At 41.7% G+C, this 18,747-nt stretch overlaps 1 protein-coding gene across 14 annotated transcripts in view; it reads left to right on the plus strand.

Annotated features, from left to right (window-relative positions):
* The window catches only part of LOC125706668 (receptor-type tyrosine-protein phosphatase eta-like), a 53,219-nt gene that overhangs the window by 21,678 nt on the left and 12,794 nt on the right, over positions 1-18,747 (plus strand). For 2 of the 14 annotated variants that reach the window (XM_048973441.1, XM_048973442.1), the window contains exons 8-14: positions 559-819; positions 1,614-1,874; positions 2,505-2,765; positions 3,559-3,819; positions 4,450-4,710; positions 5,503-5,763; positions 6,394-7,137. In XM_048973441.1, the coding sequence (XP_048829398.1) occupies positions 559-819; positions 1,614-1,874; positions 2,505-2,765; positions 3,559-3,819; positions 4,450-4,710; positions 5,503-5,763; positions 6,394-6,689 (1,862 nt within the window). In that variant the 3' untranslated portion in view covers positions 6,690-7,137. The other 12 variants (XM_048973436.1, XM_048973437.1, XM_048973440.1 and 9 more) reach the window with 12 other exon arrangements.

Raw genomic sequence — 18,747 nt, forward strand, 5'->3', positions numbered from 1 at the left:
TATACATCTGTTATGTGGTAATAATAGTTTGTTTTTTGAAGCTTTACTGAGTTAAAGTCAAGTGGAGGGTAACTCAGAGATGTACTGTCTTTCCGAAGGTCATTCTGTCATTTTAACAATTAAATGCTGTAATGACTCTTGTAGATACCTTTAAAAATTTATTTCAGTGTTACCAGAAAGTACAGATTTATCTAAGGAAACTGATGGCTAGATGTTTTAAAAATCTATTTCCAGCAGGAAAGTATCTGATTTCATAACTGTGCCAGTATATCTACCCATGAGCAGGGATGTAGCTAGACATTCTGGCCCCACTGAGAAAATATGACTTTGGGCCCCCCACCCAAATTTGCATGTACTTTTATTTACTCAAGGGCCCCTGTTAAGTGCTCGGCCCCCTGAATTTGCTTGGGTAACCATACCCTACCGACACCCCTGTGCAAGGGTACAGTCTATAGGAAATGCCTTTAGGTAATGAGGGTTTGAAGAAAAAAAAATCATAAAATGAATCTTTAACTGAAAAATTGTTTTCTTCCCTGACCCCCTCTCTCGCACGCACAGGACCTGATATCATCAGGAACCTCACTGTGACTGTAATATCACCAACATCTGTCTCATTGTCCTGGGCTCCTCCTGTGGGAAATGCTGCCTTTTACAGTGTACTATGGAATGCCAGCAGTACTCAGCAGAATACTACTTCACTTAACACATCCATAACAATTAGTAATCTGACCGCTGGAACTCAGTATACATTCAGTGTCACTGCGATTGCAGGAGATAATCAAACTGCAGGAGCTCCTATCAGTCTGTCACAATATACCAGTGAGTCTTCATTAAAACTTAGGTTTCTGCTATAGTTTGGAACTTGTCCTAATTGTAGCATATTTTAGTAAGGCATATTCATTTTTTGTCTCATAGTAATAGTCAGCTTCTTAATGGTTTCTTACGCTGGAAAACAGTGAAAAGTTACTCACAGATATGCTCTGTTCCAGATAATGTTTTTGAGATGTTAAGAATTTAGGATAGTAAAAATTACTTGTAAAAAGACTGCTTTTGTAGCATCAATAGACAGTAGGGTGTCGTGATGACACAGTGCCCTCATATCTCTGCAGACCAGTCTTTGATTTTTAGCCAGCCCTGGCTCTCTATGTATGTGCTGTTTGTGTTTTCTCCCTGTGCTGTCATGGAGTTTCTTTTGGGTTCTCCAGTTTGCTCTATACCTCAAGGACATGCTGAGGTGAACTGGAGTTGCCAGATTCTCTGTAGATTTGAAGGGTGTGTGTGTCTGTGATGGGTTAGCGCCATGTCCTACATTGTTCCCCACCTTGCACCCATAGTGTCTAAGACAGGCTCTTGGCCCTGCATTAGGCAAGTGTTAGAGAAGGTGAATGAATAAGGAAAAAGTACTGATTTTTCTCAGGAAGCTGGGGGTAAATTGTATTCAAAAGCCAATTCCAGCAAGGTAGTGTCTGACTGCGTTATTCTGCCTGTTAGGTTTAGCAAATACTACAATCTGTAGAAGATGCCATTGGGTGGTATTTGTTCGGAAAAATCACAAAAGGAATCGTTACATTGAATGTTGTTTTCTTCCCTGACCCCCTCTCTTGCACGCACAGGACCTGATGTCATCAGGAACCTGACTATCACTGCAATATCAACAACGTCTGTCTCGCTGTCCTGGGCTCCTCCTGTGGGAAATGCTGCCTTTTACAGTGTACTATGGAATGACAACAGCACTCAGCAGAATACTACTTCACTTAACACATCCATAACTATTAGTGATCTGACCGCTGGAACTCAGTATACATTCAGGGTCACTGCGATGGCAGGAGACAATCAAACTGCAGGAGCTCCTATGAGTGTGTCACATTTTACCAGTGAGTCTTCATTAAGAATGAACTTTTGTCTGTTACTTTGGAATTTTTGTTAGTAGTACTATAGTTTTTGTAAGCCTAATACATCTGTTATGTGGCAATGATGGTTTGTTTGTTAAACCTTTCCTGAGTTGGAATAGAGTGGACGGTCTCTCTGAGATATACTGTCTTCCTGAAGTTGTTTCGTCATTATAATAATTTGACACCATAAAGACAGTTGTTGACTTCTTCTAAGATAATTGTTTCAGTATTAAGAGAAAGTATAGATTTTTCTAAAGAATCTGGTGGCTAGATGTTTTCAAAATCCATTCCCAGGAAAAACGTGGATAACTGCATAACTGTGCCAGTATATCTACCCATGAGCAGGGATGTAGCTAGACATTCTGGCCCCACTGAGAGAATATGACTTTGCCCCCCACCCAATGTTACTTGTAATTATACTTATTCAAGGGCCCCTGTGAAGTACATAGCCCCCTGAAGTTGCTTGGGTATCCATGCCTTTCCCACACCCCTCCCCAAGTGTACAGTCTATCGAAAATATCCTTAGGTAATAATGGTTTGGAAAAAAACCATACAATGAATTTTTAACTGAAAAATTGTTTTCTTCCCTGACCCCCTCTCTTGCACGCACAGGACCTGATGTCATCAGGAACCTGACTATCACTGCAATATCAACAACGTCTGTCTCGCTGTCCTGGGCTCCTCCTGTGGGAAATGCTGCCTTTTACAGTGTACTATGGAATGACAACAGCACTCAGCAGAATGCTACTTCACTTAACACATTCATAACTATTAGTAATCTGACCGCTGGAACTCAGTATACATTCAGTGTCACTGCGATTGCAGGAGATAATCAAACTGCAGGAGCTCCTATCAGTCTGTCACAATATAACAGTGAGTCTTCATTAAAACTTAGGTTTTCTGCTATAGTTTGGAACTTCTCCTAATTGTAGCATATTTTAGTAACGCATATTCATTTGTTGTATCACAGTAATAGTCAGTTTCTTAATGGTTTCTTACGCTGGAAAACAGTGAAAAGTTACTCACAGATATGCTCTGTTCCAGATAATGTTTTTGAGATGTTAAGAATTTAGGATAGTAAAAATTACTTGTAAAAAGACTGCTTTTGCAGCATCAATAGACAGTAGGGTGTCGTGACGACACAGTACTCTCATATCTCCGCAGACCAGTCTTTGATTTTTAGCCAGCCCTGGCTCTCTATGTATGTGCTGTTTGTGCGTTCTCCCTGTGCTGTCATGGAGTTTCTTTTGGGTTCTCCAGTTTGCTCTATACCACAAGGACATGCTGAGGTGAACTGGAGTTGCCAGATTCTCTAGATTTGAAGGGTGTGTGTGTCTGTGATGGGTTGGCGCCAGGTCCTACATTGTTCCCCACCTTGCACCCATAGTGTCTAAGATAGGCTCTTGGCCCTGCATTAGGCAAGTGTTAGAGAAGGTGAATATATAAGGAAAAAGTACTTATTTTTCTCAGGAAGCTGGGGGTAAATTGTATTCAAAAGCCAATTCCAGCAAGGTAGTGTCTGACTGCGTTATTCTGCCTGTTAGGTTTAGCAAATACTACAATCTGTAGAAGATGCCATTGGGTGGTATTTGTTCGGAAAAATCACAAAAGGAATCATTACATTGAATGTTGTTTTCTTCCCTGACCCCCTCTCTTGCACGCACAGGACCTGATGTCATCAGGAACCTGACTATCACTGCAATATCAACAACGTCTGTCTCGCTGTCCTGGGCTCCTCCTGTGGGAAATGCTGCCTTTTACAGTGTACTATGGAATGACAACAGCACTCAGCAGAATACTACTTCACTTAACACATTCATAACTATTAGTAATCTGACCGCTGGAACTCAGTATACATTCAGGGTCACTGCGATGGCAGGAGACAATCAAACTGCAGGAGCTCCTATGAGTGTGTCACATTTTACCAGTGAGTCTTCATTAAGAATGAACTTTTGTCTGTTACTTTGGTATTTTTGTTAGTAGTACTATAGTTTTTGTAAGCCTTATACATCTGTCATGTGGTAATGATGGTTTGTTTGTTAAACCTTTCCTGAGTTGGAAGAGTGGACGGTCTCTCTCAGATATACTGTCTTCTTGAAGTTGTTTCGTCATTATAATAATTTGACACCATAAAGACAGTTTTTGACTTCTTCTAAGATCATTTTTTCTGTATTAAGAGAAAGTATAGATTTTTCTAAAGAATCTGGTGGCTAGATGTTTTCAAAATCCATTCCCAGGAAAAACGTGGCTAACTGCATAACTGTGCCAGTATATCTACCCATGAGCAGGGATGTAGCTAGACATTCTGGCCCCACTGGGAAAATATGACTATGGGCCCCCCACCCGAATTTGCATGTACGTTTATTTACTCAAAGGCCCTTGTTAAGTGCTCGGCCCCCTGAATTTGCTTGGGTAACCATACCCTTCCGACACCCCTGTGCAAGGGTACAGTCTATAGGAAATGCCTTTAGGTAATGAGGGTTTGAAAAAAAATCACAAAATGAATCTTTAACTGAAAAATTGTTTTCTTCCCTGACCCCCTCTCTCGCACGCACAGGACCTGATATCATCAGGAACCTCACTGTGACTGTAATATCACCAACATCTGTCTCATTGTCCTGGGCTCCTCCTGTGGGAAATGCTGCCTTTTACAGTGTACTATGGAATGCCAGCAGTACTCAGCAGAATACTACTTCACTTAACACATCCATAACAATTAGTAATCTGACCGCTGGAACTCAGTATACATTCAGTGTCACTGCGATTGCAGGAGATAATCAAACTGCAGGAGCTCCTATCAGTCTGTCACAATATACCAGTGAGTCTTCATTAAAACTTAGGTTCCTGCTATAGTTTGGAACTTGTCCTAATTGTAGCATATTTTAGTAAGGCATATTCATTTGTTGTCTCACAGTAATAGTCAGCTTCTTAATGGTTTCTTACGCTGGAAAACAGTGAAAAGTTACTCACAGATATGCTCTGTTCCAGATAATGGTTTTGAGATGTTAAGAATTTAGGATAGTAAAAATTACTTGTAAAAAGACTGCTTTTGCAGCATCAATAGACAGTAGGGTGTCGTGACGACACAGTACTCTCATATCTCCGCAGACCAGTCTTTGATTTTTAGCCAGCCCTGGCTCTCTATGTATGTGCTGTTTGTGCGTTCTCCCTGTGCTGTCATGGAGTTTCTTTTGGGTTCTCCAGTTTGCTCTATACCACAAGGACATGCTGAGGTGAACTGGAGTTGCCAGATTCTCTAGATTTGAAGGGTGTGTGTGTCTGTGATGGGTTGGCGCCAGGTCCTACATTGTTCCCCACCTTGCACCCATAGTGTCTAAGATAGGCTCTTGGCCCTGCATTAGGCAAGTGTTAGAGAAGGTGAATATATAAGGAAAAAGTACTTATTTTTCTCAGGAAGCTGGGGGTAAATTGTATTCAAAAGCCAATTCCAGCAAGGTAGTGTCTGACTGCGTTATTCTGCCTGTTAGGTTTAGCAAATACTACAATCTGTAGAAGATGCCATTGGGTGGTATTTGTTCGGAAAAATCACAAAAGGAATCATTACATTGAATGTTGTTTTCTTCCCTGACCCCCTCTCTTGCACGCACAGGACCTGATGTCATCAGGAACCTGACTATCACTGCAATATCAACAACGTCTGTCTCGCTGTCCTGGGCTCCTCCTGTGGGAAATGCTGCCTTTTACAGTGTACTATGGAATGACAACAGCACTCAGCAGAATACTACTTCACTTAACACATTCATAACTATTAGTAATCTGACCGCTGGAACTCAGTATACATTCAGGGTCACTGCGATGGCAGGAGACAATCAAACTGCAGGAGCTCCTATGAGTGTGTCACATTTTACCAGTGAGTCTTCATTAAGAATAAACTTTTGTCTGTTACTTTGGTATTTTTGTTAGTAGTACTATAGTTTTTGTAAGCCTTATACATCTGTCATGTGGTAATGATGGTTTGTTTGTTAAACCTTTCCTGAGTTGGAAGAGTGGACGGTCTCTCTCAGATATACTGTCTTCTTGAAGTTGTTTCGTCATTATAATAATTTGACACCATAAAGACAGTTTTTGACTTCTTCTAAGATCATTTTTTCTGTATTAAGAGAAAGTATAGATTTTTCTAAAGAATCTGGTGGCTAGATGTTTTCAAAATCCATTCCCAGGAAAAACGTGGCTAACTGCATAACTGTGCCAGTATATCTACCCATGAGCAGGGATGTAGCTAGACATTCTGGCCCCACTGAGAAAATATGACTTTGGGCCCCCCACCCAAATTTGCATGTACGTTTATTTACTCAAAGGCCCTTGTTAAGTGCTCGGCCCCCTGAATTTGCTTGGGTAACCATACCCTTCCGACACCCCTGTGCAAGGGTACAGTCTATAGGAAATGCCTTTAGGTAATGAGGGTTTGAAAAAAAATCACAAAATGAATCTTTAACTGAAAAATTGTTTTCTTCCCTGACCCCCTCTCTCGCACGCACAGGACCTGATATCATCAGGAACCTCACTGTGACTGTAATATCACCAACATCTGTCTCATTGTCCTGGGCTCCTCCTGTGGGAAATGCTGCCTTTTACAGTGTACTATGGAATGCCAGCAGTACTCAGCAGAATACTACTTCACTTAACACATCCATAACAATTAGTAATCTGACCGCTGGAACTCAGTATACATTCAGTGTCACTGCGATTGCAGGAGATAATCAAACTGCAGGAGCTCCTATCAGTCTGTCACAATATACCAGTGAGTCTTCATTAAAACTTAGGTTCCTGCTATAGTTTGGAACTTGTCCTAATTGTAGCATATTTTAGTAAGGCATATTCATTTGTTGTCTCACAGTAATAGTCAGCTTCTTAATGGTTTCTTACGCTGGAAAACAGTGAAAAGTTACTCACAGATATGCTCTGTTCCAGATAATGGTTTTGAGATGTTAAGAATTTAGGATAGTAAAAATTACTTGTAAAAAGACTGCTTTTGTAGCATCAATAGACAGTAGGGTGTCGTGACGACACAGTGCCCTCATATCTCTGCAGACCAGTCTTTGATTTTTAGCCAGCCCTGGCTCTCTATGTATGTGCTGTTTGTGCGTTCTCCCTGTGCTGTCATGGAGTTTCTTTTGGGTTCTCCAGTTTGCTCTATACCTCAAGGACATGCTGAGGTGAACTGGAGTTGCCAGATTCTCTGTAGATTTGAAGGGTGTGTGTGTCTGTGATGGGTTGGCGCCATGTCCTACATTGTTCCCCACCTTGCGCCCATAGTGTCTAAGATAGGCTCTTGGCCCTGCATTAGGCAAGTGTTAGAGAAGGTGAATGAATAAGGAAAAAGTACTGATTTTTCTCAGGAAGCTGGGGGTAAATTGTATTCAAAAGCCAATTCCAGCAAGGTAGTGTCTGACTGCGTTATTCTGCCTGTTAGGTTTAGCAAATACTACAATCTGTAGAAGATGCCATTGGGTGGTATTTGTTCGGAAAAATCACAAAAGGAATCATTACATTGAATGTTGTTTTCTTCCCTGACCCCCTCTCTTGCACGCACAGGACCTGATGTCATCAGGAACCTGACTATCATTGCAATATCAACAACGTCTGTCTCGCTGTCCTGGGCTCCTCCTGTGGGAAATGCTGCCTTTTACAGTGTACTATGGAATGACAACAGCACTCAGCAGAATACTACTTCACTTAACACATTCATAACTATTAGTAATCTGACCGCTGGAACTCAGTATACATTCCGGGTCACTGCGATGGCAGGAGACAATCAAACTGCAGGAGCTCCTATGAGTGTGTCACATTTTACCAGTGAGTCATCATTAAGAATGAACTTTTGTCTTTTACTTTGGAATTTTTGTTAGTAGTACTATAGTTTTTGTAAGCCTTATACATCTGTTATGTGGCAATGATGGTTTGTTTGTTAAACCTTTCCTGAGTTGGAATAGAGTGGACGGTCTCTCTGAGATATACTGTCTTCCTGAAGTTGTTTCGTCATTATAATAATTTGACACCATAAAGACAGTTGTTGACTTCTTCTAAGATAATTGTTTCAGTATTAAGAGAAAGTATAGATTTTTCTAAAGAATCTGGTGGCTAGATGTTTTCAAAATCCATTCCCAGGAAAAACGTGGATAACTGCATAACTGTGCCAGTATATCTACCCATGAGCAGGGATGTAGCTAGACATTCTGGCCCCACTGAGAGAATATGACTTTGCCCCCCACCCAATGTTACATGTAATTATACTTATTCAAGGGCCCCTGTGAAGTACATGGCCCCCTGAAGTTGCTTGGGTATCCATGCCTCTCCCACACCCCTCCCCAAGTGTAAAGTCTATCGAAAATATCCTTAGGTAATAATGGTTTGGAAAAAAACCATACAATGAATCTTTAACTGAAAAATTGTTTTCTTCCCTGACCCCCTCTCTTGCACGCACAGGACCTGATGTCATCAGGAACCTGACTATCACTGCAATATCAACAACGTCTGTCTCGCTGTCCTGGGCTCCTCCTGTGGGAAATGCTGCCTTTTACAGTGTACTATGGAATGACAACAGTACTCAGCAGAATACTACTTCACTTAACACATTCATAACTATTAGTAATCTTACCGCTGGAACTCAGTATGCATTCAGGGTCACTGCGATGGCAGGAGACAATCAAACTGCAGGAGCTCCTATGAGTGTGTCACATTTTACCAGTGAGTCTTCATTAAGAATGAACTTTTGTCTTTTACTTTGGAATTTTTGTTAGTAGTACTATAGTTTTTGTAAGCCTTATACATCTGTTATGTGGCAATGATGGTTTGTTTGTTAAACCTTTCCTGAGTTGGAATAGAGTGGACGGTCTCTCTGAGATATACTGTCTTCCTGAAGTTGTTTCGTCATTATAATAATTTGACACCATAAAGACAGTTGTTGACTTCTTCTAAGATAATTGTTTCAGTATTAAGAGAAAGTATAGATTTTTCTAAAGAATCTGCTGGCTAGATGTTTTCAAAATCCATTCCCAGGAAAAACGTGGATAACTGCATAACTGTGCCAGTATAGCTACCCATGAGCAGGGATGTAGCTAGACATTCTGGCCCCACTGGGAAAATATGACTATGGGCCCCCCACCCGAATTTGCATGTACTTTTATTTACTCAAGGGCCCCTGTTAAGTGCTCGGCCCCCTGAATTTGCTTGGGTAACCATACCCTACCGACACCCCTGTGCAAGGGTACAGTCTATAGGAAATGCCTTTAGGTAATGAGGGTTTGAAAAAAAAAATCACAAAATGAATCTTTAACTGAAAAATTGTTTTCTTCCCTGACCCCCTCTCTCGCACGCACAGGACCTGATATCATCAGGAACCTGACTATTACTGCAATATCAACAACGTCTGTTTCGCTGTCCTGGGCTCCTCCTGTGGGAAATGCTGCCTTTTACAGTGTACTATGGAATGACAACAGCACTCAGCAGAATACTACTTCACTTAATACATCCATAACTATTAGTAATCTGACCGCTGGAACTCAGTATACATTCAGTGTCACTCCGATTGCAGGAGACAATCAAACTGCAGGAGCTCCTATGAGTGTGTCACATTTTACCAGTGAGTCTTCATTAAGAATGAACTTTTGTGTTTGGGACAGTCCGTGCCAAATCAACCAATGTCCAGAAAAGTGAATATGATGCCCGGCCCGTCCGCTCCTCGTGTGTGCCATGCCCCCCTGCTTACCCGCGTGTCCGTTTACTTTGATTAGTCTCTGTGCATTTAAGTCCTGGTCTGACCTGTTCCCGTTGTCCGTTATTGATGTCAGACAGCGTCTGACGTTACCTGGTGTTTGTCGACCCGTATTTCCCAATAAACCCCCAGTTTGCCCCGTTTTCCGCCTGCCTGCTTGTTCATGTTCGCTTGCCTGCCCGACGATCGCCCGCTTCCAGCTTGATCGTGACAGTGAACATGGCTTCTCATTAATTCAATGATGCTACTAGTAGGTTTTTCAAATTTAAGATCTGATTTAAGTATCTCTGTCTGACAGTTCTCCTTCTCATTAGATTCACATTTCAAGAGGGGTATTCTCAAAATTGACCTCTTGGCAGCTGAACGGAATGACTTGAAAATGTCATATTTGTCCCTGGGAGTTTATATTGAAGGAGTTGAGTTGAGATAGCTATATTTTCAGAATTTATAGTTCAGATATGCTTCTTTCAACTGTATAAGTTTCATTCCCATCACTAACTATCTACACAGTCAACCACGCCCCCGAAGTAGGGGGTCCTGTGGGGGATTTCTTACCTGTGACCATTTTCAGATGGCAATATATCAAAGAATAAATGGTTATTTAGAATGAATTTGCATCTGCTTACAGTATCTTCCTCAAATAACAAAAATATAGAAGAATATTGGATGTAGGTGTGGTGGTGACCCCATAGCTTGGGGTCAAAATCCGAAAAAAGTGAACCAAAAACTGATTTTTGCAGGTCCATAGCTTTGAAGTGCTTCCCCTGAGCTTAATTTTAATGCCAGATCCTGAAAGAGCAGGGAAAAGTATACCAGGAGAGCAATTTTCAGCTCTCTAGCATGCTTAGAAGCTAAGATATGGTCTCCTGAAAACCCTTACAAATTACATGCGTGATTCGCGAGTGCAAAAAAGGGGCGTGGCACCCAAATTTGAAAGGGCCATAACTTTGGACTGCATCAGAATTTTTCAATAAAACTTGGGGAATTTTCAGTGTTCTCTATAAGGATCAAAATACCAAGTTTTCATCAAAATCAGGAATGATGCCCATGGAGCCCCTGGTTGATTTTGCATGGACTGACCCCTTTTACTTTGGAATTTTTGTTAGTAGTACTATAGTTTTTGTAAGCCTTATACATCTGTTATGTGGCAATGATGGTTTGTTTGTTAAAGCTTTCCTGAGTTGGAATAGAGTGGACGGTCTCTCTGAGATATACTGTCTTCCTGAAGTTGTTTTGTCATTATAATAATTTGACACCATAAAGACAGTTGTTGACTTCTTCTTGTGACGCCAGCCAGAGCAAGGAAACGGGGATCCAGATGTGCACACCAAACATGAGTTTATTGCGGGTGCAGGTACTGAGGTGATAAAAGGGTTTGACGAGAAGAAGGGTCGTTGTTCGTTAGCCGAGGTCCAAAGCCGGGAGGTCTGTCCTACACTTACACACGGGACACAAACACACAGGGGAAGGGGAACGGGAGGAGCCGGTCTCAGCAGGAAGAGTGGGTCAGGTGTGGGAACGAGTCTGGGGAAAGGGAGAAGACAAGGCAAGGTAAGTACAAAAGGTAAACGGAACAGGTTGGGAATTACGGGACGACAGAAGACAAGTAAAAGCTCAGTAAGGCTCAAGTTCATGGCACAATACTTCGCACGGAGTATAGCAAGAGCCGGGCTTATGTCAGAGCCTCATTAGGCGGAATGTGGGACATCTGTAGAGCCCCGCCTACTTGGGCGGGGCTTGACGTGGAGCCAGCAGCAGGTTCCACCTGTGTGGACGTGACACTTCTATGCTCTGTTCCAGATAATGTTTTTGAGATGTTAAGAATTTAGGATAGTAAAAATTACTTGTAAAAAGACTGCTTTTGTAGCATCAATAGACAGTAGGGTGTCGTGATGACACAGTGCCCTCATATCTCTGCAGACCAGTCGTTGATTTTTAGCCAGCCCTAGCTCTCTATGTATGTGCTGTTTGTGCGTTCTCCCTGTGCTGTCATGGAGTTTCTTTTGGGTTCTCCAGTTTGCTCTTTACCTCAAGGACATGCTGAGGTGAACTGGAGTTGCCAGATTCTCTGTAGATTTGAAGGGTGTGTGTGTCTGTCATGGGTTGGCGCCAGGTCCTACATTGTTCCCCACCTTGTACCCATAGTGTCTAAGATAGGCTCTTGGCCCTACATTAGGCAAGTGTTAGAGAAGGTGAATGAATAAGGAAAAAGTACATACAGATTTTTCTGAGGAAGCTGAGGGTAAATTGTATTCAAAAGCCAATTCCAGCAAGTTAGTGTCTGACTGCGTTATTCTGCCCGTTAGGTTTAGCAAATACTACAATCTGTTGAAGATGCCATTGGGTGGTATTTGTTCGGAAAAATCACAAAAGGAATCGTTACATTGAATGTTGTTTTCTTCCCTGACCCCCTCTCTTGCACGCACAGGACCTGATGTCATCAGGAACCTGACTATCATTGCAATATCAACAACGTCTGTCTCGCTGTCCTGGGCTCCTCCTGTGGGAAATGCTGCCTTTTACAGTGTACTATGGAATGACAGCAGCACTCAGCAGAATACTACTTCACTTAACACATCCATAACTATTAGTAATCTTACCGCTGGAACTCAGTATACATTCAGTGTCACTCCGATTGCAGGAGACAATCAAACTGCAGGAGCTCCTATGAGTGTGTCACATTTTACCAGTGAGTCTTCATTAAGAATGAACTTTTGTCTTTTACTTTGGAATTTTTGTTAGTAGTACTATAGTTTTTGTAAGCCTTATACATCTGTTATGTGGCAATGATGGTTTGTTTGTTAAACCTTTCCTGAGTTGGAATAGAGTGGACGGTCTCTCTGAGATATACTGTCTTCCTGAAGTTGATTCGTCATTATAATAATTTGACACCATAAAGACAGTTGTTGACTTCTTCTAAGATAATTTTTTCAGTATTAAGAGAAAGTATAGATTTTTCTAAAGAATCTGGTGGCTAGATGTTTTCAAAATCCATTCCCAGGAAAAACGTGGCTAACTGCATAACTGTGCCAGTATATCTACCCATGAGCAGGGATGTAGCTAGACATTCTGGCCCCACTGAGAAAATATGACTTTGGGCCCCCCACCCAAATTTGCATGTACTTTTATTTACTCAAGGGCCCCTGTTAAGTGCTCGGCCCCCTGAATTTGCTTGGGTAACCATACCCTTCCGACACCCCTGTGCAAGGGTACAGTCTATAGGAAATGCCTTTAGGTAATGAGGGTTTGAAAAAAAAATCACAAAATGAATCTTTAACTGAAAAATTGTTTTCTTCCCTGACCCCCTCTCTCGCACGCACAGGACCTGATATCATCAGGAACCTCACTGTGACTGTAATATCACCAACATCTGTCTCATTGTCCTGGGCTCCTCCTGTGGGAAATGCTGCCTTTTACAGTGTACTATGGAATGCCAGCAGTACTCAGCAGAATACTACTTCACTTAACACATCCATAACAATTAGTAATCTGACCGCTGGAACTCAGTATACATTCAGTGTCACTGCGATTGCAGGAGATAATCAAACTGCAGGAGCTCCTATCAGTCTGTCGCAATATACCAGTGAGTCTTCATTAAAACTTAGGTTTCTGCTATAGTTTGGAACTTGTCCTAATTGTAGCATATTTTAGTAAGGCATATTCATTTGTTGTCTCATAGTAATAGTCAGCTTCTTAATGGTTTCTTACGCTGGAAAACAGTGAAAAGTTACTCACAGATATGCTCTGTTCCAGATAATGTTTTTGAGATGTTAAGAATTTAGGATAGTAAAAATTACTTGTAAAAAGACTGCTTTTGCAGCATCAATAGACAGTAGGGTGTCGTGATGACACAGTGCCCTCATATCTCTGCAGACCAGTCTTTGATTTTTAGCCAGCCCTGGCTCTCTATGTATGTGCTGTTTGTGCGTTCTCCCTGTGCTGTCATGGAGTTTCTTTTGGGTTCTCCAGTTTGCTCTATACCACAAGGACATGCTGAGGTGAACTGGAGTTGTCAGATTCTCTGTAGATTTGAAGGGTGTGTGTGTCTGTCATGGGTTGGCACCAGGTCCTACATTGTTCCCCACCTTGCACCCATAGTGTCTAACATAGGCTCTTGGCCCTGCATTAGGCAAGTGTTAGAGAAGGTGAATGAATAAGGAAAAAGTACAGATTTTTCTCAGGAAGCTGGGGGTAAATTGTATTCAAAAGCCAATTCCAGCAAGGTAGTGTCTGACTGCGATATTCTGCCCGTTAGGTTTAGCAAATACAACAATCTGTAGAAGATGCCACTGGGTGGTATTTGTTCGGAAAAATCACAAAAGGAATCGTTACATTGAATGTTGTTTTCTTCCCTGACCCCCTCTCTTGCACGCACAGGACCTGATGTCATCAGGAACCTGGCTATCATTGCAATATCAACAACGTCTGTCTCGCTGTCCTGGGCTCCTCCTGTGGGAAATGCTGCCTTTTACAGTGTACTATGGAATGACAGCAGTACTCAGCAGAATACTACTTCACTTAACACATCCATAACTATTAGTAATCTGACCGCAGGAACTCAGTATACATTCAGTGTCAATGCGATGGCAGGAGACAATCAAACTGCAGGAGCTCCTATGAGTGTGTCACATTTTACCAGTGAGTCTTCATTAAGAATGAACTTTTGTCCTTTACTTTGGAATTTTTGATAGTACTACTTTAGTTTTTGTAAGCCTTATATATCTGTTATGTGGCAATGATGGTTTGTTTGTTAAACCTTTCCTGAGTTGGAATAGAGTGGACGGTCTCTCTGAGATATACTGTCTTCCTGAAGTTGTTTCGTCATTATAATAATTTGACACCATAAAGACAGTTGTTGACTTCTTCTAAGATAATTGTTTCAGTATTAAGAGAAAGTATAGATTTTTCTAAAGAATCTGGTGGCTAGATGTTTTCAAAATCCATTCCCAGGAAAAACGTGGCTAACGGCATAACTGTGCCAATATATCTACCCATGAGCAGGGATGTAGCTAGACATTCTGGCCCCACTGAGAAAATATGACTTTGGGCCCCCCACCCAAATTTGCATGTACTTTTATTTACTCAAGGGCCCCTGTTAAGTGCTCGGCCCCCTGAATTTGCTTGGGTAACCATACCCTTCCGACACCCCTGTGCAAGGGTACAGTCTATAGGAAATGCCTTTAGGTAATGAGGGTTTGAAAAAAAAATCACAAAATGAATCTTTAACTGAAAAATTGTTTTCTTCCCTGACCCCCTCTCTCGCACGCACAGGACCTGATATCATCAGGAACCTCACTGTGACTGTAATATCACCAACATCTGTCTCATTGTCCTGGGCTCCTCCTGTGGGAAATGCTGCCTTTTACAGTGTACTATGGAATGCCAGCAGTACTCAGCAGAATACTACTTCACTTAACACATCCATAACAATTAGTAATCTGACCGCTGGAACTCAGTATACATTCAGTGTCACTGCGATTGCAGGAGATAATCAAACTGCAGGAGCTCCTATCAGTCTGTCGCGATATACCAGTGAGTCTTCATTAAAACTTAGGTTTCTGCTATAGTTTGGAACTTGTCCTAATTGTAGCATATTTTAGTAAGGCATATTCATTTGTTGTCTCATAGTAATAGTCAGCTTCTTAATGGTTTCTTACGCTGGAAAACAGTGAAAAGTTACTCACAGATATGCTCTGTTCCAGATAATGTTTTTGAGATGTTAAGAATTTAGGATAGTAAAAATTACTTGTAAAAAGACTGCTTTTGTAGCATCAATAGACAGTAGGGTGTCGTGACGACACAGTGCCCTCATATCTCTGCAGACCAGTCGTTGATTTTTAGCCAGCCCTAGCTCTCTATGTATGTGCTGTTTGTGCGTTCTCCCTGTGCTGTCATGGAGTTTCTTTTGGGTTCTCCAGTTTGCTCTATACCACAAGGACATGCTGAGGTGAACTGGAGTTGCCAGATTCTCTGTAGATTTGAAGGGTGTGTGTGTCTGTGATGGGTTGGCGCCAGGTCCTACATTGTTCCCCACCTTGCACCCATAGTGTCTAAGATAGGCTCTTGGCCCTGCATTAGGCAAGTGTTAGAGAAGGTGAATGAATAAGGAAAAAGTACAGATTTTTCTCAGGAAGCTGGGGGTAAATTGTATTCAAAAGGCAATTCCAGCAAGGTAGTGTCTGACTGCGATATTCTGCCCGTTAGGTTTAGCAAATACTACAATCTGTAGAAGATGCCATTGGGTGGTATTTGTTCGGAAAAATCACAAAAGGAATCGTTACATTGAATGTTGTTTTCTTCCCTGACCCCCTCTCTTGCACGCACAGGACCTGATGTCATCAGGAACCTGACTATCATTGCAATATCAACAACGTCTGTCTCGCTGTCCTGGGCTCCTCCTGTGGGAAATGCTGCCTTTTACAGTGTACTATGGAATGACAGCAGTACTCAGCAGAATACTACTTCACTTAACACATCCATAACTATTAGTAATCTGACCGCAGGAACTCAGTATACATTCAGTGTCAATGCGATGGCAGGAGACAATCAAACTGCAGGAGCTCCTATGAGTGTGTCACATTTTACCAGTGAGTCTTCATTAAGAATGAACTTTTGTCCTTTACTTTGGAATTTTTGATAGTACTACTTTAGTTTTTGTAAGCCTTATATATCTGTTATGTGGCAATGATGGTTTGTTTGTTAAACCTTTCCTGAGTTGGAATAGAGTGGACGGTCTCTCTGAGATATACTGTCTTCCTGAAGTTGTTTCGTCATTATAATAATTTGACACCATAAAGACAGTTCTTGACTTCTTCTAAGATAATTGTTTCAGTATTAAGAGAAAGTATAGATTTTTCTAAAGAATCTGGTGGCTAGATGTTTTCAAAATCCATTCCCAGGAAAAACGTGGCTAACGGCATAACTGTGCCAGTATATCTACCCATGAGCAGGGATGTAGCTAGACATTCTGGCCCCACTGAGAAAATATGACTTTGGGCCCCCCACCCAAATTTGCATGTACTTTTATTTACTCAAGGGCCCCTGTTAAGTGCTCGGCCCCCTGAATTTGCTTGGGTAACCATACCCTTCCGACACCCCTGTGCAAGGGTACAGTCTATAGGAAATGCCTTTAGGTAATGAGGGTTTGAAAAAAAAAATCACAAAATGAATCTTTAACTGAAAAATTGTTTTCTTCCCTGACCCCCTCTCTCGCACGCACAGGACCTGATATCATCAGGAACCTCACTGTGACTGTAATATCACCAACATCTGTCTCATTGTCCTGGGCTCCTCCTGTGGGAAATGCTGCCTTTTACAGTGTACTATGGAATGCCAGCAGTACTCAGCAGAATACTACTTCACTTAACACATCCATAACAATTAGTAATCTGACCGCTGGAACTCAGTATACATTCAGTGTCACTGCGATTGCAGGAGATAATCAAACTGCAGGAGCTCCTATCAGTCTGTCGCAATATACCAGTGAGTCTTCATTAAAACTTAGGTTTCTGCTATAGTTTGGAACTTGTCCTAATTGTAGCATATTTTAGTAAGGCATATTCATTTGTTGTCTCATAGTAATAGTCAGCTTCTTAATGGTTTCTTACGCTGGAAAACAGTGAAAAGTTACTCACAGATATGCTCTGTTCCAGATAATGGTTTTGAGATGTTAAGAATTTAGGATAGTAAAAATTACTTGTAAAAAGACTGCTTTTGTAGCATCAATAGACAGTAGGGTGTCGTGACGACACAGTGCCCTCATATCTCTGCAGACCAGTCGTTGATTTTTAGCCAGCCCTAGCTCTCTATGTATGTGCTGTTTGTGCGTTCTCCCTGTGCTGTCATGGAGTTTCTTTTGGGTTCTCCAGTTTGCTCTATACCACAAGGACATGCTGAGGTGAACTGGAGTTGCCAGATTCTCTGTAGATTTGAAGGGTGTGTGTGTCTGTGATGGGTTGGCGCCAGGTCCTACATTGTTCCCCACCTTGCACCCATAGTGTCTAAGATAGGCTCTTGGCCCTGCATTAGGCAAGTGTTAGAGAAGGTGAATGAATAAGGAAAAAGTACAGATTTTTCTCAGGAAGCTGGGGGTAAATTGTATTCAAAAGGCAATTCCAGCAAGGTAGTGTCTGACTGCGATATTCTGCCCGTTAGGTTTAGCAAATACTACAATCTGTAGAAGATGCCATTGGGTGGTATTTGTTCGGAAAAATCACAAAAGGAATCGTTACATTGAATGTTGTTTTCTTCCCTGACCCCCTCTCTTGCACGCACAGGACCTGATGTCATCAGGAACCTGACTATCATTGCAATATCAACAACGTCTGTCTCGCTGTCCTGGGCTCCTCCTGTGGGAAATGCTGCCTTTTACAGTGTACTATGGAATGACAGCAGTACTCAGCAGAATACTACTTCATTTAACACATCCATAACTATTAGTAATCTGACCGCTGGAACTCAGTATACATTAAGTGTCAATGCGATGGCAGGAGACAATCAAACTGCAGGAGCTCCTATGAGTGTGTCACATTTTACCAGTGAGTCTTCATTAAGAATGAAGTTTTGTCCTTTACTTTGGAATTTTTGATAGTACTACTTTAGTTTTTGTAAGCCTTATATATCTGTTATGTGGCAATGATGGTTTGTTTGTTAAATCTTTCCTGAGTTGGAATAGAGTGGACGGTCTCTCTGAGATATACTGTCTTCCTGAAGTTGTTTCGTCATTATAATAATTTGACACCATAAAGACAGTTGTTGACTTCTTCTAAGATAATTGTTTCAGTATTAAGAGAAAGTATAGATTTTTCTAAAGAATCTGGTGGCTAGATGTTTTCAAAATCCATTCCCAGGAAAAACATGGCTAACTGCATAACTGTGCCAGTATATCTACCCATGAGCAGGGATGTAGCTAGACATTCTGGCCCCACTGAGAAAATATGACTTTGGGCCCCCCACCCAAATTTGCATGTACTTTTATTTACTCAAGGGCCCCTGTTAAGTGCTCGGCCCCCTGAATTTGCTTGGGTAACCATACCCTTCCGACACCCCTGTGCAAGGGTACAGTCTATAGGAAATGCCTTTAGGTAATGAGGGTTTGAAAAAAAAATCACAAAATGAATC

The sequence above is a fragment of the Brienomyrus brachyistius genome, chromosome 13 (assembly GCF_023856365.1).
Source record: "Brienomyrus brachyistius isolate T26 chromosome 13, BBRACH_0.4, whole genome shotgun sequence".
NCBI classification, from domain to species: Eukaryota; Metazoa; Chordata; class Actinopteri; order Osteoglossiformes; family Mormyridae; genus Brienomyrus; species Brienomyrus brachyistius.